General features: G+C 54.3%; 2 protein-coding genes across 4 annotated transcripts; both read right to left on the minus strand.

The window, feature by feature from the left end:
• Nucleotides 1–3,386: 3,386 nt before the first annotated feature.
• FBRS (fibrosin) lies at nt 3,387–14,673 on the minus strand. 2 transcript variants are annotated; one of them, XM_081133707.1, is made up of 18 exons: nt 14,152–14,673; nt 13,683–13,859; nt 12,890–12,925; nt 12,741–12,770; nt 11,664–11,712; nt 11,278–11,572; nt 9,634–9,935; nt 9,241–9,428; nt 9,080–9,124; nt 8,774–8,869; nt 8,470–8,538; nt 7,638–7,667; nt 7,185–7,256; nt 6,793–6,913; nt 6,607–6,687; nt 5,614–5,697; nt 5,270–5,477; nt 3,387–5,167 (listed from the first exon to the last, which is right to left on the minus strand). In XM_081133707.1, exons 1-18 carry the CDS (start codon nt 14,590–14,592, stop codon nt 4,585–4,587), a joined length of 2,907 nt encoding a protein of 968 aa, XP_080989833.1. In that variant the 5' UTR covers nt 14,593–14,673; the 3' UTR covers nt 3,387–4,584. The 2 variants fall into 2 exon arrangements, with proteins under 2 accessions (XP_080989833.1, XP_080989832.1); XM_081133706.1 differs by having other exon boundaries at nt 13,683–13,862.
• A 2,350-nt stretch (nt 14,674–17,023) lies between these two features.
• On the minus strand, nt 17,024–21,906 carry PRR14 (proline rich 14). 2 transcript variants are annotated; one of them, XM_081133708.1, is made up of 12 exons: nt 21,869–21,906; nt 20,997–21,068; nt 20,704–20,872; nt 19,983–20,086; nt 19,721–19,910; nt 19,396–19,439; nt 19,087–19,196; nt 18,196–18,784; nt 17,994–18,063; nt 17,821–17,912; nt 17,497–17,568; nt 17,024–17,406 (listed from the first exon to the last, which is right to left on the minus strand). In XM_081133708.1, the coding sequence occupies exons 2-12, from the start codon at nt 21,017–21,019 to the stop codon at nt 17,148–17,150; spliced, it is 1,722 nt and encodes a 573-aa protein (XP_080989834.1). In that variant the 5' UTR covers nt 21,020–21,068; nt 21,869–21,906; the 3' UTR covers nt 17,024–17,147. The 2 variants fall into 2 exon arrangements, with proteins under 2 accessions (XP_080989834.1, XP_080989835.1); XM_081133709.1 differs by lacking the exon at nt 21,869–21,906 and adding an exon at nt 21,549–21,715.
• Nucleotides 21,907–22,545: the final 639 nt, after the last annotated feature.

Below are 22,545 nucleotides of genomic sequence, written 5' to 3' on the forward strand. Positions count from 1 at the left end.
TCCAGATGATGTTTTATTGAGTTGTACACTTGAAACCTGTATGGCTTTGCGAACCAATGTCACCCTCAATAAATTCAATAAAAAATACTTGACCAGCACTCCTCAGAACTGTCAAGATTATTAAAAACAAGGGAAATCTGGAAAACTCAGTCAAGAGGAGCCTAAAGAGACAAGATGACTAAACGTAACGTGGTGTCCTTGCAGGTTCTGGAACAAAGGACATTAGGTAAAAACTAAGGAAATAAAAATAAAGTATGGACTTAAGTTAATAATAATGTATCAATACTGACTCACTAATTGGTTACAACATATGCAAGATGTTAATAGAGAAAACCAAGTGTGGAGCATATAGGAACTGTCTGTAATATCCTTGCAATTTTTGCTTTTTAATCTGCATCCCAGGGTATTTTTTCCAGAGAGAGCGGAAGGGAAAGTGGAGAGAAACATCGATGTGAGAGAGACACATCGATTGGTTGCCTCCCGCATGCACCCCGACTGGGGCCGAGCCTGCAACCGAAGTACAACAGTTCCTTGGTGGGAACTGAACCCGGGACCCTTCAGTCCACTGGCCGATGCTCTAACCACTGAGCCAAACTGGCTAGGGCTGTCCTTGCAATTCTCCTGGAAATCTAAGACTGTTCTAAATAACAAAGTTTATTTTTAACTTCCTCCCCATCCCCATATGTCTCCTTTCTTCTCCTGACTCCATTAAGTCATTTAACTTCTCTGAATTTCAATTTGCCCATTTTGAAATAGGGGGATTATTTCTAATCTTTCCAACCACAATCAATAACAACACTAACTTAGTGACTGTTCACTGTGTACTAAATTCTGTGCTAAGCACCCTTTCTGTGCATTATCCCACGTAACCAGCACAGCGAACCTGTGGGCTGGGATTCTCCTTTTCCTCATTTGTCCACCATGGAAGCAGGCTGCAGCTAGACCAAAGCCACAGAGCTGGTTAGTGAAGGCCAAACTCACACTCTCATCTGTCTGATGTCAAAGGCTCTAAGCCTGTTTCTCACTGGCTCAGGCTTCCCCTTCCTTCGTCTACGTCCGTAGACAGATGTTGCCCACCTCAAAGCCTGTTTTGAAAGGTGGGCTCCCCCCGAACTGCTTTAAGTAAGCCTTCTCTCCAATCGAGCTCTAAAGATCTGCTTCTTCAACTTTCTGATGAGGAAGGCAACACCAGTAAGAGCAGCAATCATTCCATGAGCACTTACTCCGTACCAGGCACTGTTCTCGGAACTTTGTGCTTATTAACTTAGTGAATTCACACAGTAATGCTAGGAGAAACCACTAAAACTCCATCTTCATACATTGCTGGAGGGAATGCAGCCACTTTGGAAACTAGTTTGGCAGTTCCCCCAAATGTTAAACATATGACCCAGCTATTCCACTCCAAAGTATATCCCTAAGAGGACTGAAAACACGCATTCGTACAAAAGCTTGCGCGTGGATACTCACGGCAGCATTATTCCTGACAGTCAAAGAAACAACCGTCAGCTGAACGAGGCCTATGCCGACAGCGGAGTATCACTTACCAATGGAAGGGAATGAAGTGCCGCAGGTTTCACCCCCAGCTTCGGGGTCAGGGGTGTGCGGGAGGCAACCGATCACTCTCTCGCTCTCCTCCCTCCCTCTCTCTAAAAATCAGTGGAAAACATAACTGAAGGTGAGGATTAGCAAACAAAACAAACAGAAATGAAGTCCTGATACACGTCACACACAGCTGAGCCCTGAAACAAATAAAGCCAAGTGAAAGAAGCCGGTCAGGAAAGACGCTGAATTGTATGGCATGTGAGTCAATTATCTCAATAACGTTTTTTAAAAACCCATTTTGCAAAATAAAGAAACCAAGGCACAGAAATAAGCACATGGCTTAAGATCACACAGCTGCTCTTCGGGGCTCAAAGCAGAGACGCGTTTCCAGATAGCAGCCTCTGGATTTGGTTTTGCTTTCCCCGAGGGCGAGTCACTCCCAGGCTTCCCTTTGACCTCTGCCTGAGGAGCTGCCTGCCTTGGGATCACAGCAAGTGCAGGTGAGCCAATGGAACACAGTGGCTACGGCAGGTCCCAAGAAGGCAGCCCTTAGGATCCTTTCCCTTTCTCTCATTTTCTTCTCAGCAGTCTGCTGCTCTCTGCAGTGGCTTGTAAGCCGCAGGAGAGCTGGAATTTTGCTGGTTACCTCTGCACCCCCAGCCACTGGCTCAGTTCCTGGCACGATGGATGAAGTGAACATCGGTTGAAAGAACAAAGGGCAGTTAAGTGAATCAAGTGAGTTAATAGGGAGGTTTCTGACTTGGGTGCATGGAAGAGATCGAGGAGAGGGTGGCTATACATACGCAGAAAATACTTCACTGAGGGTGCTTACGGGAACCAGGGAAGTACCCTGAAGAGTGACAGTGGCCCATTCCTAAACAAAGTGGAGGAAAGAGTGGCAATCTGGAGATCATGCCCCATCTCAAAACAGGTAGTGTTAACTCATTTTTTTGATTTTTCAGAAGCTGAAAGCAAGGGCTGTCATGTGAAACCTTGTCTGAAGGCCAAGTTTCTTCCAGTCACCTGTCTCTGACTTCTGTTGGAACAATCTCGGCTTGAGCCTTTCCTAGAAGTCTTGGGCATGCGCAGTGGTAGCAGAGAATGTTGATGCAGCTCTCCTAAGGCGACGGGTACACTTGGAACAAGTCAATTCTGGAGGTTTACATGGCCTGGGAGCAGCCGCGCTTAGCTCAGTTTAGTAGTCACTTGTTTTTAATGATCACATTCAAAGAATAATGTCAAGTGTAAAAAGTAGATGCAAAATAGCACATTTCACAGGATTCCATTTTTCTACAATATTTAAGGTGTATGGTTAGAAAAAGAACTGGAGGAATATACCGGACAATTAACAGTGTCATCTCTGAGGGATGGGTTATGAGGCACCTTCCCTTTGCACTGTGTATCTCTGGGGTTTAATAATAATCGTGTATTACATAAGTAGATTTTAAAAATACAGATATTTTTTAACATAACCATGCATGTACATATATGTGCAGGTAAACACATAGTAAAGGGGCCTGAAGAACATATATCAAACGGTTGACAGTGGTTACCTCTGGGGGGGTGTGGAACTTGTGCGGGTTGACAGATGAATAGGAAACTGTTTCGCTGTCTTTGTATAGTGTTTAAATCTTGTATGTAGAAAGTATGTAGAAAAACGAAAAACTCCAGTGCCCAACAGTCCAGACCATCCATCCAGAAGTAAAACAACTCCCCCCGATGGGACGGAGGGGAAAACCTTCGTCAGGACATGGACAGTATTGCCTTCCTCCCTCCGACCCCAGAACCCAGCCCAATCCCCAACCCCAAGTGACCCACACACACTGAAAGAGGAGCCAAGGGGCCTCATTGTAACACTCATTTTTATATAAATATCCGCAAGTCATGTTACAGAATAAGCCCCACCTGGGAAAAAAAGTCAACATTATGTTTTTGTTAAACTGACCCCAGCCTGGGGGCGCCTGCTGTTTTGGGAAGGCTGGGGCTGCTGCCCAGAGGCTGCTAAAGAAGCTGCCTGTGTGGCCCACCCCCAAGCGGACCCCCTTCTTTGGTGTGTGGTACATGGTGACCTTCTCTCGCCCTCCTTAGCCTGGGGCAGGGCTCTGGGAACAGGGCTCTAGAGAGCAGGGCCCAGGAGTCCTGGGGGCACTTGGAAATGGAGTGGGGGGACTGAGCCACTAAGAAAGTAGACTCTGAAGCTTAAAGGTTGAGCCTTTTGGGGATGGGGCACACAGAGGTAACAGGAACAAGTGGGGGGAACCTGGGCTGTCAGCCAAGCAGGAAGCATTTGCCCTTCTTCCCAGTCTAGGTACCCAGGTCCCTTCCCGTTGGTCCACTTCCTGCTGGACCCCATATTCCGAGGGATAAGCCTTGGGCCTGCTTGTCCCCTTCCAGCTCTTCCCCCTGCAATCTCCCCTCCCCCCCACAGAGAGGCCAGAGGCTAGGAACACAGCACCAGTCTGAGGATTTAATTAACCAGGAAGGGAGATTATTGGGAGGGGCACCCCTGTAAAAATGTACAAAAGGTCTGGGGGGCTATGTGGAAGGGGAGATAAATATGTACATGGAACCCCCCTTCCTTTAGCCCCTCCTCCCCCAGCCCTGAGAGGGCATGAGGACTTGGGTGGTAGGTGAAGGGGAGGGGGGGCACTTTGGCCTCTGGCTTAGTGAGCCCTTGGGGAGGCAGGCCAAGGGCCTAGGGACCCTCAGAGGGAGCTATGGTGCACCTCAGGAGATCATGAGCTATGACCTCTGAAATGACCCCCTCTCTCACGTATGTGTATAGACACCCACACACATACGCACGCACACACACCCCCCTCTCTAGAGGTTTGTGACCTCTGCCCTCCCAATGACCCCAAGGTTCATCTGATGCTTGATCTCAGGGGGGGGGAGTTGGGGCTCTGTTCTCAGGTTCCATGACCTCAGAGGTGGCTGGTGAGGTCATGACCTTGGCCCTCCAGCCCTGGCTTAAAACCTCAGCTCTAGGACCTTATCAAAAGGAAAGGGGGATGGAGCTTTGCCCCTGCCCCTCCCCTTCCCTCACCTGTCAGCCCGGGCTGGGCCAGGGGCTCTAGGTGGGGAACTAGGCCGGGGGGCGGGCACAAGTGGAGGTGGTGCCCCCAAAAGGGCTCCTGGTGGAGTCTTGCTGAGAAGGTGAGGGGTTCCCGGGGCTCCAGTAGGTGGTGGTGGAGGAGCCAAGCGGCTGTATAGCAGGGGATGGGCAGGCTCTAGACCATAGAGGCGGGCAGCAGCCACTGCCCCTGGTCCAGTCAGCTCCTCGCCGGCCTCATAGAAGCGGGGTGGCCTTGCAAGGCGAGGGGGCCCTGCCAACCAGGTTGGCTCCAGGAAGCTAGCACAGCGCTCTGGAGGGCCAGGGCCCAGAAAAGGGGGTGGCCGGGGCCTCTCAAACAGCAGGTGAAGGCCCTGAGGCCCAGTGGCGGCAGCGGCGGCGGCGGCGGCGGCAGCTGCGGCGGCTGCGGCGGCGGCGGCAGCAGCAGCCTCCTCTTTCCGTTCTTCCTTTACCCGCACGGATTCCTTGGCCGGCCTGGCCCCTTCCTCACCAGCCCGGGCCTTGGGAGTAGCAGGAGACACTCGGGGCTGGGGCCGTGAGAAGGGGAGGTCCCTGGGAAGCAGGGGTGGAGGGAAAGAAGAAAGGTACTCAGGCTGTCAGACGCCGGTGGAGGAGGCGGCGGAGGCGGAGGCACAGTTTGTGGGGGAAGCATACCTGTCTTTCTCCTCCTTGGTGATAGAAGTCTCCCTCCGCTCCACAGGCCGCTCCTTGTCTGAGCCTGGTGTGCGGGCGGCCTCAGAGGGCCGGACCCAGGCAGGAAAGGCCAGAGGACTGCGGTGCAGGCGTCCCCATGGGTCTGGGGGGGAGGCGAAGGCTGGTGGGGCCCCTGGGCTTTCTTTCTGGGCAAAGACGGCGCCGGAGTCTAGACAGAGGGCAAAGTAGACAGTGACAGGAGCCAGGAGTGGGAAGCCCCACTCAGGCACCTTCCCATCATCCTGCTTGAGCACATTAACCCACTGCCGCAGCCCCTCACCCACCCTACCCCACCCAGCACTCACTGAATGTGGGGCTGCCCAGGCCTCCAAAGGCCCCGTTGGAGAAGGCAGCCAAGGAGGCGAAGCTTGTGGGACGCCCAAAGGGATCTGTGGGAGAAAAGTAGATGGTCAGAGCATTGGGCAGCCAACTCTGAGAAGTCACCAAGAACTAACAGGGTAGAGGCAATAAGCAAGCAGGCTCCGAAGTCCTTGGCGGCTTTGTCTTAACAGCCAGGTGCTGGATACTTCCTTGGGCCAGGCTAGGTACTGAGCTCTGACCTGCCAGTTAACCTCACAAGCCCATATTAGATAGAGAGGATCATTCCCACTTAAAGATGATGAAACAGGCTCAGAGAGGTGAAGTGACTTGCCAACAGTCAACCTAGGGCCTCTCTGACTCCAGAGGTCAAGCTCTTACCCCACACGAGCTACCCAGACTAGCTCAGCAAGCCAGTCGCCTGAAGGCCTCTGCTGGCTTCCTGCCACCTGACATCAGGGCCCTTCCCAGCCTGACCCTAATTTCATGCATGTGTCACAGCCTGTCAGAACAACTAACCTATGCTACTACGGGACCTCACAATTTCCTCCTCTAGGAACAGCTTTCCCTATGTCATCATACTCAAATCCTCCTTGTCCACCCAAACCCAGGTTAAATCTCCCCCAATAGCCGCCTGAGATGGTTAGGAACCAGTGACCATGCTCTCTCCTGGGGCTGCGCAGTCTTCCTTCACCTTCCTCTCCCAGGTGGCACACTACCCCTTACCACTGGCTATTATTTCAGAGAATATCTGGGCTGGCAGAGATAAACAATCACTCTGCCCTTTCCTATCCCGTTTTACAGGCAATGAAATCAAGGCTCAGAGGGGGTACAGTAACTTGCCCAAGGTCACAAAGCAAGTGGAACCAGGTCTACTTTCCATTTCATCTGCCTTTCAGGTTTAACTTCCATCCCCAGCTTCAGAATTCCTGGAAGTCATAGACAAGGCCTGAGTTGCCCAACATGCCCTTGGCTCTTACCAATGTGGGTGCTGGGGCTCAGAAAGGGTCCGTGGGCCCCGGGAGCTGCCGTGAAAGGGTTGGCTGCAGCGTGGACGGCACCTGGGGCAGAGAGGTGGGAGATTCTGATGAGGCTGAGTGGGCGCAAGGTGGGCCTTGGGTTATAAATGGGGAACCTCAGGCCCCAAGAGGGCTGGCCAGACTCACCAGTCGCAGTGAAGAGGGAGGTGGCCGGGTGGGAGAGCTCCTGGCCAGTGGGTAGGGCCCCATAGGGCCCCGGAAGGCAGGGCAAGAGGTCGTTCCGAAAGTCAAGCTTGTGGGAGTCGCCCTGTGTGGGACGGGGAGAGGAGCAGTGAGGAGCCAGGTTTGGTCCTGCTCTTGCTCTTCCACCCCTAAACCCCCTCCAAGGACTACCTGGCGCCAAGATGGGGACTGAGTGCCTTTTCTCACCACCCCTTGGTTAGCCAGAGAACCTAGTGCTCAGGCAGTGACCAGGGACAGGATGGGATATTTCTGGCCAAGATTCTGCCAAGCTCTACAGAACGTAGAACCCCAGAGTTCAGGCAGGCCCGCTCTCCCCAGCCCTCCGGCCCCAGTACCTTCATCTTTTCCTGGTGTCTCAGGATCATGTAAGCCACGCGCACGTGCATGGCACACCACTTTCCTGGTTTCTGCCGCCCCAGAAGGATGACCAAAGGGAAAGGGAAGGAAAGAATGTTCACTTGTCACCCACTCCAGGCCTGGCTCTGGGCCCAGACTTGCCACACAACATCTTTTATCATCCCTACAAATGAGGGATGACTAGGTCCATTTCACAGCCTAGGAAACTGAGGCTCAGAGAGATGAACTGTTTTGCCCAAGGTCCCACGGCCAGTTACATCTGAACCCAGGTCTCTGGTTTACAGTCCTTTCTCTTTCTGCTATTCCACATCTGGGTGCCTCCATGTCTTGGACTTCTCACTCATTCTCAAGCAAGACCCCCCCACCCCTCAGTCAAACACCCTGACACCAGCCCCCAGCCTCATGCAGCCTGAGGTCCTCACCAAACTCACCCTCAAAGGTGGCCGGAAATGGTCAGGGATCTGGGGATGGCAAAGCAGAGATTGGTGGCGATTCAGACCTGTTTACTGACCTGGGCACCTCATCTCCACAGCCCCCGAACATCTCTTTGAGACCCTGTGTGGCTCCCTCAATCCTTTCCTGCTTGTGTTGAGACTCCTTGCCCCACCTCTCCCACTGTGGGCGTCTCCCCTCTAGCACCAAGTTCCTGAGTCAGGTCCAAGATGATGCTTTGCTTGGAAAGCTGGGGAGTGGGTTAGTGGGCAGGCAGGACATATTTCTCAACAGAAGCAGCTATCCTATTAACAGCTTTATATGAAGGTCTGTTTAAGCTTTCTTTAGAGAAAAACTTTTATTACTGCTTAAAGAGGTTGGAAAACCTCTGGTCTAATCTATCCTTTAGGAAATACATCCTGTGTTTTTTCACACTGCCCCTAGAGCCCTGGGCTCTAAGTGGGAGGGAAGGCTTGGGCTCCTTGTGCCATTTCACAAAGGGACAGCTTATCTTTACACTGTTTTATGGACAGGACTTCCTGGTATGATGTCATTTGAAAAAAAGAAAAAAGTTTTGTAACTTAAAAAATTTGAAAACCCCTACAAAAACCACTGCACTAGTAATCCTATTTCTTGGGCAACTTCATGAAATTCCTATTCCTCATGCCTGGGAAATCCTGTCATTTCCATAAATTCTCTCACATCAGATTCTGAGGAACACCCCCATCATGTATCAAAGGGAGGGATCAGTCAGTGATTCATTCTCAAGTCAACCCTGCTCTACTCAACAGATCTTCCATCTCCAGCAGAACCTGCCTTGGCGCCCCTCACCTGTGTCCCCTTTTGGGGAAGCCCGCTTGGCACTGGCCCCAGTCGTGGTGGCAGCTCGGGGTTCGTGCTCTGGGAAAGGGGAGTGGAGGGATCAGTCAGGAGAGCTGGCACTAGGCATAGAAGGGGTCTAGAACCAAGCTGGGGACTGGGACAGGGAGGAAATATGGCTTTGGGGAAATCTGGGCCCACAAGGGGAGGGCAGGACGGGCATGGTTTGGGGAATGGGAAGAAGGTATATGGACCTGGAGGTATCTGGGTTTAAAGGGGTGGGAGGGTGGTGGTAGTGTCTAGATTGGGAGCTCACCTTGGGCTGGAAGGCCCCCTGCAGGGAGCCAAAGGAGACAGCCGGCGGGAGGCCCGGAGGTAGGCCGGGCACTGCGGGAGGGAAGGCCGTGTACGGCTGTGGAAAGAAGGGGACTAGTCCAAACTGGGGGTGGAGGTGCAGCCCACGTCTGGTCTGCCCATCAGTCCTCTGGCCTCCACCCTAAAGCCTCCCAAGGAGCTCTCCCAGGCTCAAGGCTCTTGCTTTTGAGGCTCAACATAGGACCCCAACAGTTAGGGCCACACGCACTGATGCATCTATGCCCACACACCACACACATGCACTCACATTATGCCGGAAAAGGCCTTCCATCTTTCCTGGGTATTTCTCAAACTAGGGAAGAGAAGGGAAGAGTAAACTACTAGCCAGGGACCCCGGGCCTTCCCCTGGAAGCCAGACCCCTCCCCCCAAGTCTCTGAGCCTCATTACCGGCCCAATGAGGAGCTCACCATGTGGGGGCCATGGGGTGGCAGCAGGCCCGGGGGGTAAGGGGTGAAGTGCTGGTGGGTGTGCTGGTGGGTGTGCTGGTGCTGGTGGTTGTGCTGGTGGAACTGGAAGGCCAGGGGCCGGGCCGAGCCCCCTGCCCCTACCACCTCGGGATAGCGAGAATTCAGGTCCTGGCCCATCAGGTCCTGCTCTGTGGGAGGGGAGGGGGAGAAGGCTTTAACATCTGTAGCCACCATGTCAGCCTCCTTGGGCCCGGGTGACTGGCCTTCCCTTCTGGCCTTGAGCCACTCCCTCCTCAAGCCCTGCAGTCTGCTAAGGTACGAATGCCCCAAAGCTGACTGGGCCCGAGCCCAGGGTCATGGCCCCCCACCCCCCGGCCAGGACCCCAAACTCACCAGAAAGGGCGTTAGCAGCTGAGGCCCCAGGGTGCCCTGGCACCTGCAGCAGGGGTGGAGGCGGGGGCAGGGTGGGGCCAGGGGAGAACAAGGAGGGGTGGTGGGGTGGTGGGGGGGGCCGCAGCCCAGGGGGAGGAAAGCTGTGGCTGGACAAAGGCAGGGGCAGTGAGGGCGTCGGGGGCCGGTGGGTGAGCTGCGCGGACGAGGAGGAGGCAGATGAGGAGGAAGAGGACGAAGAGGATGATGAGGGGGGAGGCTGAGCCACGGGAGGGGCCGGGGCCTTGGGGGGCGGCCGCGAAGAGCTGGGGAGAGAAGTGGGGAGATGAGTGAGGGGCTGGGAGGTGCCAGCTCTGACGGGAGTGGGTCAGAAGCCTGGGCGATACCTTGACCCTGGTTCTCCAACATGGAAAGTGGCAGAACCCGGCCCCCAGAACCTCCACCCCCACCCAAGGAACCCATCCTCAGGCTGAGGTACCCCCCACAACCATCAACCCCCTCTCCCTCTCTAGGTCTCATCTTCCACACAGCTGCCTCTGATGTCTCTGGCCACGACTTTCCCTTTTCTGACTCAACCACAGCACAAAACATATCATTCACTTTGACGCTTAATTACAATAGGCCACCTGGGTTCCTACCCTAAGACAGTGGAAGCAGCACCCTGCTGGCCTGGCCTAGGAGTTCTAGGCCCATCTTGCCAATAACATCCTGGGTGACCTTGAGCAAGTCACTGCCCTTCTCTGAGCCTTAGTTTTCTCAATAATAAGAAAAAAAATAGCATTGATGACAATAACAACAGAGATAGCATCAATAATAATAGTGTCAATAATCCTTACCCTTTAATGAGCACTTACTGTAGGCCAAGTGCTGTCACTTGTTTTACATGCTAATCCAAGTCTCCAACATTTCACACCACCTTCCCAATTGCTGCCGCATCCATGTAACCACCTGTACCATTTACTTCTTTCTTTAACATAACTCAGTTTTTCCTTTTAACTTAGCTTCACCCAAGCCATAATGTGTGAAATCAAGGGGTGAGATACTAGTCATACTTTTCTAAAGCATGTAAAAGCTGAAAAAAAAATGTACTCACATAACATCTGAAATGATCTCACATATCACTAATGATGAGCGTACACACTTTGGGAAACACTGCATTAACTCACAATTCTCACAACAGCTTTAGGATGAAGGTACTAGTATTATTTCATTTTACAGAAAAAGGAAATTGAGGCTCAGAGAGGTTAAGTGACTTCTCGAAAATCACACAGCCAGTAAGTGGCAGAGCAAGAATTTGAATCCAGGTAGGACTGACACCAAAGCCAGCATTCTTAATCATGACAGCATTTCCCAAAGTATGTTCTGAAGAACACTATTCCTAGCAAATGTGCCTTGCAAAGAGGTCTCACCAGCAAATGGCACAAACTGGATTCCCCTGCATGTGAACATATAAAGGGTTCTATTGAGTTCTGTAATAATCTCTTTAAATTTGTTTCACCCAGTGTCTTCCAAATTTTTAAGTCTCAGAATCCTTTTTCAAATCACATCCCAAAGGTACTATATCCCATGTCCCAGTCATATAATGCAGGGGTTGATGCCAAAATGACCAGGCCTTTCCAGACCAGACCAAACCCCTGGACCACTCACCTGCCAGTGCTGAGGTCCAGGCTGCTGCCATAGGGAGAAGTGCGGAGGCCGAAGGGTGAGACCCGAAGCTGCAGCTGGGGTGGGGGTGGCAGACTGGGGGCGGCCGGCAGGGGTGCAGGGGGTGAGACAGGAGGCCGAGGGGCTGGTGGAGGTGGTGGTTCCTTTGGGGGGAAAGGCACTAGCAGCGGATCGGGCCCTGGGGGCTGTTCCTGGCTCCGCTCCAGGCCCGACACTTTAGGGACTATGGAGAGTTTTGCTTCACAGTTCCCATTGAAGGCGCCATGAGGGCCTGAGGCTGTGAAGGTAGGACAGTAAACATATTCTGTTAAGATCCATGCTCACCCCAATTCTCTCCCTTGTCTCCAGCCCCAGCCCTTGGAACCAACCTTTGCTGGTTGAAACAGTAAAGGATGGGTCGAGGTCATCATCGGAGACCTGGGGAAGAAGGGTAGGGATAGGGTCAGGTTCCGGTAAGGCCCGGCCCTTACCCAGGAAAGCCAACAACCTCTGAGCTTGCTAGGAAAGGGCAGTGGTGGCAAGCCTATTCCATCACCTTAGTTGAAATCCATCAAATACTATGCTCTAGGGTGCCTATGCTTAAGGAAAAAGGGTGGAGCAGCTCAGCCTAAGAATCTGATAGGCCAAGAGGCCTAAGTCATGGCAGCACTAAAGTAGAAAAGAAGCAAGAAAATCAAAACGATGTCACTAACTGCGGGCCAACAGGCCTACTTGGCTTATTTGGTTCACAAGTGTTAGCAAAAAATTATAAACTAATTGCCGATATTTAGAAATTGAGACTCCTTATGAAAACTCAGACTTGGAGCTTCTCTTGAGAACGGGCCCTAGTCTTACATGGCAACAATGAGCTAGTACTAAATAGTGGCTGCCCCCTTTAAATGGACAAGAACTCTCTGGTTCACCACAGTCCCTGTACAGCCAACTTTAAAAACTACAAGACACAGATCAGGGAGTACAAGTTGAGTTAGTTATAGGGGTAGAGCACTAACTGCTAGGGCGTACTATTTCAAAAGAAGCATATCAGCCTTATTAATAAACTGAAATACACCTTTATAGGGTATGTCCTCACCACTGACTACAATGGTTTAGTATCCTCAATGCCAAGACCACAGTCTCTGCTCAGACTCTAAAATCTATTAAAGACCGACTACTGGCAAGCAGGAAGGACCAACCTGGTTCCATGGCCACTCTGAATTTCCATTGGAGAACCCTTGGTATCTCTAGGGGCTTTAGAAATGATGGCACACCAAGGCAGGGGCCTTCTATTCTTTGGTCAACTGGCTCTGGTCACCAAGGAAAAGTAGTTATTTACTCTCTCAATCTACCCCCCTTCTCCCAAAAATCTAATCCTGGCTCAACCTAACTCATGTTTCCCACTCAAGAGGAGGCTCTGTCATTTTATAAGCTGCACCGCTGCCCATCCAACAAGTTCTAACCCCACTCACCCTCTCGTCCAGATCGCTTTCTGCATCACACTGGGGAGAAAGAAAGACAGAAGTGTGAGAAAAGGGAAGAGGAGTGGGGCCCAAAATCAAATGGGGACTTTTAGAGAGGGAGTACAAGGGGAGGACCAGTACAGGTGGAGAGCACTTACTATGTATCCAGCTTCCAGGGAGTGACGAGAGAAGGCCTGAGAAAGACCAGAGTCCAGAGGTAAGGGAGGCTGACTGGCGAGGCCTTCGGATGTCTAACCTCCCCAGCAAGGCACTCAAGACCCCTCATGACCCACTTTCAATCTCTCTGGCTGCTTCTACTACTGCCCACCCCTGTTCTCAATGCTCTGACCACCGTCCAAATATACCAGACTCTCATATCTCTGTGCTTTTGTCCTAAACAACTTTACCCTGTTTCTCCTCTTAGTAAAACTTACGACTATTCTTCAAGACCTGACTAAGATATCCTAGGGGGCTTTCCCTAACCACAAGCCTCCTCCCATCCCCCAGGCAGAATGAGTGGCTTCCTCATGTGGGTTTCTACAGCACCCCTCCCAGACCTCTGCCTTTGGTAGCCTATAGAGTTTGAGAACAGGTATTTACTTGTATATTGTTTCTTCCCTGCTAGATTGTCACCACCTCGAGAGGGGGAGGGCAGAGACATATCTAATTCATTTATGATTCAGCTAAGTCCCTTTGACACATCTCTGAATTATCAATGTTTGAGGCAGACAGTGCCTGCCAGAAGCAGGCAAGTCTGACCCTGGACATGGATGTGTCTTTGTGGGACTTGGATGGGGGAGTAGGAGCTCAGATTTGCTCTGCCTTCTCCTTTGTCCTCAGAGACTGAGATCACTGTTTATAGTGGGTGGTGGCACTGTTGATGGAAAATGGGTCTACGTGAAAGGTGTTCTGCCCAAGGTTTTAAAGGGCAGGGACCTAAGACAAACTCACCTCTTTCCTTCTCCGCTTATTGGGCCATTTTCGGGCACGATCTCCAGAGGGTCGGCCAGGCTCCCGATCAGAGCTGTCCCCTGGTTCCCCAGTGGCCCCACTGGAGCCCCCCCTCTTCCGCTTTCCAGAATGCTTTAGCCGATGTTCTAGTCGCTCTGGGGGCTGAAGAGAGGCATCCTTCTGTGGAAGAGGAGATAGGACTAAAGTAGATGGAGAAAGGAAAGCTCCCGACCTCCCTAGGGGTGACCAGGCTACCAAAGTGGCTCTCAGGCCGGGTAACCTGGTGGGTCCCTAGAGACTAGCTCTACCTCCTCCCACCCCAGGGCGGGGCAGAGACCTGGCCAGAGGAGCCGGTTGCTCTGGTTTGGGGTGCCACCATTCCCCCCTCAACTCCACCCACTCCAGGCACCGTACCCTTCCCTCTGCCCCTGTGAAGCCCCCAAAGGTCCCCAGTCCCATCAGGCCCCACCTGCAAGGCCTCGAGGCTGGCAAAGCTGGCGATGGCGAAGCCATCGATCAAGTCCTCCTCCTCTTCTTCCTCCTCCTCAGGCTCCTCCTCGGCCTCCCCGTCGTCTGCACACCCCCCCTCCTCCTCCTCCTCTTCTCCGCGACTGCCGGAGCCGGCAGGGCGCTTTCGAGCTCGGGGTCGCGGTGGCCGAGGCCTGGGACGGGGCCGCCGCCTTCTCGGGCCTCCGGGCCGCTCTCCAGACGAACCTGACGACCAGGGCCTGGCGGGCGGTGGCGGCGATGACGAGGACGAGGAGCCGCGCGGGGCAGCCAACAGGGCCCGGGGCGCGTCGCCGCCAGGACCTCGGCGGCGCCGCTGCTCCCGGTCTCGGCGCGAGCAGCGTCGCCGCCGCCGCTCTCCCTCAGCGGCCCAGCCCGGGCCCGGAGCCGCGGCCGTCTCCATGGCGACCGCCCTCAGTGCCGCATCCGGAGGCGGCGGGGCCCGAAGCGGCCTGTCCGCAGGCCCGGGGTCGCAGGCGCGGCGTTGGCGGCTGCACAGGGACGAGAGGGCCACGGCTTCCTCTTTAGAGCAGGATCTGCTGGCCCTGAGCTTGCCCCAAGGCCAAGGCCTGGGGAGCTGGCGCCGCCCCCGGGGCGACAAGCCCGAGGGTCCCCCCCCCAGTGGGGCCGGTGGGGCCAAGACGGCGAAAACGGGGCGGCCGTCCCTTTAAGGCAAAATCTCAAGTTGTCCAGCCCCTGGCCCCTTTAAGACGACCCGACAGTGTCCAGCCGGCCTAGTGCGGTGGCCGCCCCTTGCCAGGGGTCGAGACTAGTCTCCCCGAAGAGGAAGGGCCACCCCTTTAAAAGGGACCGAACGCTCGCCCGAAACGCAGACCTCCCCTTTAAAAGTGTCTCAAGTCCTCCGGCTAAAAGAGGCCACCCCTTTAAGGAGTCCTGGGTCCTCAAAACAGCAGGCCGCCGCTTTAAAGGCTCGGGAGTTTGTTTCCAGCCCTCCACAAGCGGCCACTTCCCCTTTAAACTGAATTTAAAGGACTTTCTGGAGTGGGGAGGAAGAGGAGGTAAGAATCCTCACTCGCTCCAATTCTCCCAAGAGCTCAGTTCTCAATCTGTCAGCTTCTGTTCAGCGGCTTCCCCTTTAAGGCTGGCGTTGCAGTCTGCCGAGTTCAGTGGCCACCCCTTTAAGGAGATTTAAAGGGGCCTCTTCCAGTCCCAGCTCTTCCAGCCTCCGCCTCCAGTCGCCATGAAAGGCGCGAGGGGGGGCGGGGCCGCGGGGGCCAGCCCTCCAAAGGCCCGGATGTGAGGCAACACTGACGGGTAGAGCTTCTCTGTCTGCCGACATAAAAGTCTCTTCCTCCTTTCCTCGTCTCTCTATGACTCGCTCCTTAAGGGATCCGAAACGGCCGTTGGTCAGCGGGGGAGCTCCAGCGCACCCTCCTGTAGTCGCCTTTGGCGTCTTGTGCCTCTTCGCCAGGACTTCCCTACCCCTCCTCCCTCTTCCTCCTCAGCCTACGCCTCCTTCCTCTCTCAGCCTCCTCCCACTCTTCGCCCCCTTCCCCTCACCCCTCCACAGGTTTAGTCGTTGATTGGTGGAAAAGTGTACGTCAAGACGGAGGGCGGAGTCAAACTCAGGGAGTGGGTAATTTGTAACCGCCCTCAAATTCTGGATTGGATCTACGTCAGATTAGGTCCGTCCTTCACCAAGTCTCGTGACTGGACTGGTTAGAAGTAGGTGCGTGGGCGGTTCTGCAGATAACCCCGCCTTTCCCTGTTCTTCGTTCATTGGTCCATCTTCTGGCGGCGTCAATGCGAGGAGTCGGGATGTGGTGCGCGAGCGCTTGGGGGCGGTTGGTCGCTGGGCGGTGCGCGGCTGCGGTGCGCGGCTGTCGGCAGCCGGTTACGTCGTCTCTCAGTTTCCGCCGCCAGGCTTCACCCACAGGTCGCCTGGCTTCCGCGCACGCGCGTGGCAATACTGTCGTTCGGGGGGGAACTCGGCAGGATTAGTTCCGCGGAGTGGGGTGGCCGGAACACGCAGGGAGGAAGCCGCGTCGCGTTTTCTGTTGCTTCAACGGGCAGCTGCTGGCCTGTGGGCTCTGCGTGCTAGCGGAAAGAAACACCTTGCTCTTGTGCGGCGGGTACTTTCTCACGTTGACTCATTGGGTAGTGAGAATTCTCTTAGGGAGGTACAGTTATTAACCCCATTTTACAGAGGGGTAGGGATCTGAGGCGCAAATAGTTTCCTAACCAGGGTTTGTACTCAAGCCTAGCTCTAGAGCCTTGTGCTGTTAGCCATTGCTCTATTTTGCCTGTAAGTTATGGAAGCTGTGGAGTGCCACTTCTGGCCTCTGGTTGGCTGGGTTACCCTCTGTGTAGACATTTTGCTGATACACTCAACTTGCTTTCCTGTGTATAACATGGGTATAATCCCCTCTTACTGGGTTATGTGCAAATCAAGTACTCCAGTCAGTTTGTTGTAGGTACTCAGTTTTAGTTGATTACTCTTAGCTATTTAATCCAGCAGCAGATGCTGGCCTGCAGAGTAGAAGGAAGTCAGGGCCATCTTGATCAAGGCCTTGGGCCACTCTGGGACTTTCAGTGTCCTCTTTGCTGTTTGCTGTAAGTGAATTGGGAGAACCCTGACCAAGGTCCAGGATCACAGTATCTTCTGGAGCAGATTCTGAAGTATTCCTCCACACAGGAAAATTCTCAAGTAAATAAAGTATCTTCATAAATAAAGTTAGTTATCCCTGTATCTAACCTTCATTGCCTTTCCTAACACCTCCCCCATTTCCCAGTCTTTGAAGGCCAAAATAGAAACATCAGCCAATAGTGCCAATCAATCCCAAACTCAGCTAGGAACATACAAAAGAATCAGAAACATTACGAAAACTTTATTAGAAATACAGAGAAAAAAATAAAATGGCCTCAGAGGCTTCCCCTCCCTCTACGATGGATGTACAGAGAAACAGATGGAGCTCCTAGGTCTGATGGGGCCAATCCCTAATCCGCTGCCTCCTCTTCCAGAAGCAAGGCATCCAGCTCCTCCAGCCGCTGCTGCAGCAGGGGTCCCACATCTGGGCTGGGGGCCAGACTGGGATTAAGGGTCCTGCCAGTTGTAGCCCGGACCCCACGAGATGGTCGCCGGGATCGAGGAAGGCTGCTGTCCCGAAATTCCATAGCCCGCCGCAGCTTCCTTGAGCTGGTCAAAATCAGAGTCCCGTTGCGCTCCCGGGGTTCCTCGAAGATGGTCTCAAATGTCCTGGACCAGGCAGGGAGGGGTGCTGGTTACCAGCATGCCCCCTGGTTCTAGCCTTCCCTCTATCACCCCCAAGCCTTCAAAGTGTCTCACCTCCTGGTTGTAGGCGACTGGTAATTCTTGTTGGTGTAAATTTCTTCCAAGCTGAACTCCTTCTTGTTCAACCTGGGAGAAAAGAGCAGAGGCCACTAAAAAACCTGGGGCCAGTGGGGCCTGGAGAAGGGATAAGTAAGGCCTGGTCTGTATTCAGTTTCTGGGACATGCCAGATGCCAGGAGTACTGCCTGAGGCAGACAGATAGTTCAAAGCACAAACCACCAAACTGGACTGTGCTCCCTGAGGAGACAAAGGCACACTCCAGGGATTGTGAGCGTACATCTGTTTGGCCAAGGCAGCTCCATACACAATAAGCATTCACCTGATCGGTCGAGGCAGCCCCATTGGTGTAAGGTTTAGTTGAGGACGGGCCAGTGTCCTGCGTATTCTAAATCGAGAAACCTTTCCCATGGTCTGCAAAGATGGGGCAGAGGGTAAGAGTGTGGCATGGGCACAGCCTCCCACTTATTTCCTCCCCCTCATCTGTACACCTACCTTGGTCTCAGGGTCTGAAAGCACTTGGTCCTCTGTGGCCCGTGGCTCCTTCCCCTTGGTTGAGCCCAACCTACAGAGGTCAAGGTTCAGGGACAAATAATATTCATAGCAGTATCCCCATCTCCTGCCCACTGGACTAGGGAAGGAGGCTAGGTAGGCCCAGACTGTGGCCAGGGGTTTAAGGGTTTACTGAGAGCACTACCTGGGTTCTGCAGGTTCAGAGAAGGAGGAAGTGGATGCGGTGGACGGACAAGATGTGACGAGGGGAGGAGAGCCTCCCACTCCTCCAAGAGGGAAGACCTCTTTCCGGAGACAGGGTCGAGGGGGTGGCGGGGCTCCAGCCATCTCCCCACCACCCACAGTGTGCCGTCGAGGCCGTGGCCTGCTTGGGTGGTGTGGAGCAGGGGGCCAGCTGCAGGTATCTGAGCCAGGAGGCCCCAGGTCAGGGCAGGAGTAGCTTCGGCCCAGAGGTGGTTTAGGGAGAGATGCTGGGGGATTGTTGTCTTGGGCTCTCCACTGGCGGATAGGGGGGCGGGGACTGACAAATGCAGTACCCTCAGCAGCCCTGGACTGCTCAGCCTCTGAGATGGCAATCTTCAATTCCAACTTCATGGGGGGTGATGGGGGAGGGGGCTGTGGGGCTTTGATGGGTGTGAGGAAGATGTCAGCAAAGCTCTCTAATTTGGAGCGGACAGAACGGAAGAGGGGGGCCAAGCCCCAGGGACTGAGGCGGGGGCGTAAAAGGCTGGACGGTGGTGGGGTCGATGGGGGTTCCAGAACCGGATCTGGAGCTGAGGAAAGGAGAGGGTCACAGGTGGGCATTCCTCAGCTGCAGGTGTCTAAGCCCTACTTCAGTAACTTCAGCACTTCCCCAAACACTAAACTGCCCACAGAGGAAGCCTATTCCTAAAAAAACTAAGCCCTAAATTTAGGAGTTGGACATCAGGCTCTTAAGTCGAAATCCCATCTTCACACACCAAGCTCTGCCCTGGAAGGGGGGTTAAGCTCCACCCTCACCTCTGCCTCTGACACTTCTAAGCTCAGCTAGGATTTTCCAGAGCCCCAAATCTCATCCCTCTATCTCAGTCCTTACCTGGTGAAGGGTTCTCCAGAGGGTCTGCAGGTAGGGCAGATGGCTGGAATGGGGGTTCCAAGTCCCTGGGTGAAGGCATTGTCTGGTGAATCATCATCATGGACTCAGTTCTGGAGTGAAGGGGCAAAGTAAAAGCTGGGGAAGCTTCCAGATTCAGATCCCACCTGAGCAAGCACCTCCTCCGTCCCTTAAGGCTACTGAAGGTGCTACATGGAACTACTGAACAAAATTCTAATGTCCCATAGCTCTGGCTGCCTGTCAATGGCTGTTGCTTGGACATCTTAATAATTCCTTCCCCAGCCTTCTCACCTTCTCGCTGGGATGATGAAGTTGGGATTCTCGTCCTCCAAGTCCTGGATATAAACAGGGGATGTTTGTGGACCAGCAGGGAAGCCCCCTTTGGCCTCCTTAGCTTCCCACATCCCAACTCTCTCAGTCTCCAGATGCCTTCCTGGGTTCACACCAAAGACTTTTTCATATAGGTCTTTGCTCAAACAGTGTCTTCCACCAATAGTGCTGTCCTCTTTGCTCTGAGCAAAGTCTACCCCAGACTCAGCTCTCCTACCCATCTTCTACCCTCACTGGAGTGTCTGCCCCAAGTTGCACCTGACATCCTTACTGGAAGTTCCCATACCTCAGGTGGGGGTCTGGGACTGACAATGTCTTCTAACATAACCACCAGAGTGGGCTGGGGGGGCCGGTCCACCTCTTGTGAAGGGCCTTCCTCTGGGCCAGGGGTTGTCCTTGATCGACGCCTCAGGGTGGGAGAAGGCCGGTGGATGCGGGTCAAGGGCTCTCGGCATAAGTGCAGTGGGTACGGAGGCCTAGAAAGGGAGCATGAAGATCAGAGGGGCTCAGCTGTGTCACCAGCTTACCCCCTACCCTGCCTTGCTTACCTGGCCTGTTGGGGTGGTGAGGCAGGCGGCTGGTTGTGGACAGAATCCCAACGGTTGCTGCAGTGCAGTGGGGTGGAAGTGGTCTCTTGGGGCACCAGAGGGACCTGGGAGCAGAAGTGTCAAGAGCAAGGTGATGGAATGAGGTTAGACTGGACAGGGGCTCCCTATGTCTAATAGTGTCCTATGACACAAAGGTGACAGAGGTTGTGGTTAGAATCCACTCAAGATCATCAAAGAGGTGAATTGAACTGAATTGGGGGCTAAATATTACAGTGTTCTGAGCTGCTGGTGTAGGACCTAGATAATCTCACCCAGGCTGTTGGAAGAAATGAAAAAAAACACAGAGTGACCTTGGGTGAATTACTGCCCAGTTTGGGGTCTCAGTTTTTCTCTGTGCAATGGAGCCAATGATCTCAGTCTGTTTCCTAAGTATTGCCTAGAAGTTGGGCTAGGAAGAAGGCTGAAGGGTTTCTCATACTTAAAGAGTTGTAGGGATGTGGTTCCAGCCCAACAGGGTTGGTGGTGGGTGGGGAATGGACACTGGGGACCCTGCCCCATTTGAGGTTGGAGTTAGAGAGTAAAGCAGAACTCTAGCATTTTTAGGGGGGCTGCCTGAATGACGTGTGTGAGAATGAGGTGTTTGTACCTCAATTATCCTCACTAGTGTTCTGGCCTGATTGGTACTGAGGGACCTGGGAGAGAAGTCCCTTCCAGGTCTCACCATATGGGCAGCCATGACATCTTCCAGTACCACGGCCAGGACCCGCCGCGAGGCCTTTTCCAAGGGTGAAGGGGCCACCGGGGGCTGCAGTCTCCGCCGTTTCGGGCTTACGGTTCCCCATAATGCTCGAGTCAGGGGCTGGCGGCACAGACGTGGTTGGCCAGGCGGGCTGCAGGATGAGAGAAGCAGAGGACGGTCGCCTGAGCCCGTAGTTAGTTTTGTGGTTTCCCCTGTACGGCCGCCAGGCTCCCCGTTTCCCAGGCTCAAGACAGGCTGGCAGGGTACACTCTCACCTGGAGTCCCCCGGCAAGTCCATTGGGGAAGCGGCGGCTCCGGGGAGTCCCTGGGGGATCCCAGGCTGCAGCCTGGGATGGGAGGTGGGGAGCGGGGGAGTGGGGAGTGAGGGCCAGCCCTTTCCCTGGGGCTCCGCCCTTCATGGTAGCTGGAAGCTCTCGGTAGCCCACGGGCTGGAGACCTGGGACGCTAAAGGGCGCCCCAGGTCGGCCTTCCGGAGCGGGCGTCTTCCCACAGCCGCCGCCGCCGCAATCAAAGGATCACTCGCACCCTGCTTGGCACTTGCCGCGAGAGCCTGGATTGCAGCAGCCCCACTTCTCCCATGGCCCGAGCCCCCTGGGGCCTTTGTCCCAGTAGATTCTGCTCTGAGAACATCCCCCCCACCCGGGATCAGCTGGGATCCTGGTCCTGGGAGGCTCAGTTTCCGCCCGCTGCGATCCCCATCCACTTCCCACGAGTGGCTGAGCATTCCGTGGCAATACTCCCACACACCGACGGTTCCCCCCTCCCACCAGGTCCCCTAGACTTGATCCAAGCGGAAAGAATCCTACAGCGCGTTTCCTCCAATCAGACGCCGCGGGAGGATCCTCCTCTCCCAGTGAGCTTCGGCTCTGCAAAGCTCTACTCAAGGACGCCCCGAGCTTGAGCATCACAAACTCTGTCAGGATCCCCGGGGATCCACCGTCCAGCAGATACCCCTTCACTCCAATCCCGGGAGGTCCCGCCCACAGACCCCCTCCCTCCACCCTCTCCGGATCCCCGCCCAGCGCTCTCCCCAGTCCGGGACCAGATGGTTCAAAAGTTTCCTTCCCTGCCTCCCTCCCCCGCCCTTTCTCCAGCCGCTCGGCACCCTCCCCCGCTCGCTGCTCACCGCCGCCTCCCGCCGATCCCGGGTCTTCGACGGCTCCCACCTGCGGCTCCTTTAAAACCAGCTTTACCCAGTACTGCCCAATCGCAGAGGGGCTTCTTCTCGGAGCCTTCGGGCAGTGCCCAATCGCTGGTTCGCGTCTTCCTGGGTGGTGAGAAACTAAGTGAAGCCACCTGGCAGCCATCATCCCTAGGGGCAGGCAGCCAAATTGGGCAGCGCAGCCATTGTGGTTGAGGGCAGATGTCGCTGTTTTGAGGAACCAAAGTGAACTGCGTGGCGTCACCTTATGATGGGCAGGCAGTGGCCGAAGCCTATGCCAAGTTTCTTGAGATAGTGAGACAACCGTAGTGAAGCTAGCGTGCAGCCACGTTTTTTAAGGGCATCTTCCGGTTCTTTCGGTTTTAGGCCAATCAACGTGAACAGAGTGCTAACCATATGTGAAATTCCCTGTTTCCTAGAGAGGCCCCATGGAGGCCGGTTTCGGTACCAACCTGGGTACTTCAACCGGGTTCTCACTTTGGGAATGGGTGGCTGGGGCCAGAGACCAGGACAGGTCTCCCTTCGGGCTCCGCTGCTCAGCGGGTTCCTGGAGGGACTGCGCTGAGCCAAAGTGAGGAGGGCACTGGAGGTGATGAGCTTCACTTTACCCGAGTGCTGTGCACCTCTTCAGGAAAAGTGGG

This window comes from Miniopterus schreibersii (assembly GCF_964146895.1).
Source record: "Miniopterus schreibersii genome assembly, chromosome: 3".
Classification (NCBI taxonomy): domain Eukaryota; kingdom Metazoa; phylum Chordata; class Mammalia; order Chiroptera; family Miniopteridae; genus Miniopterus; species Miniopterus schreibersii.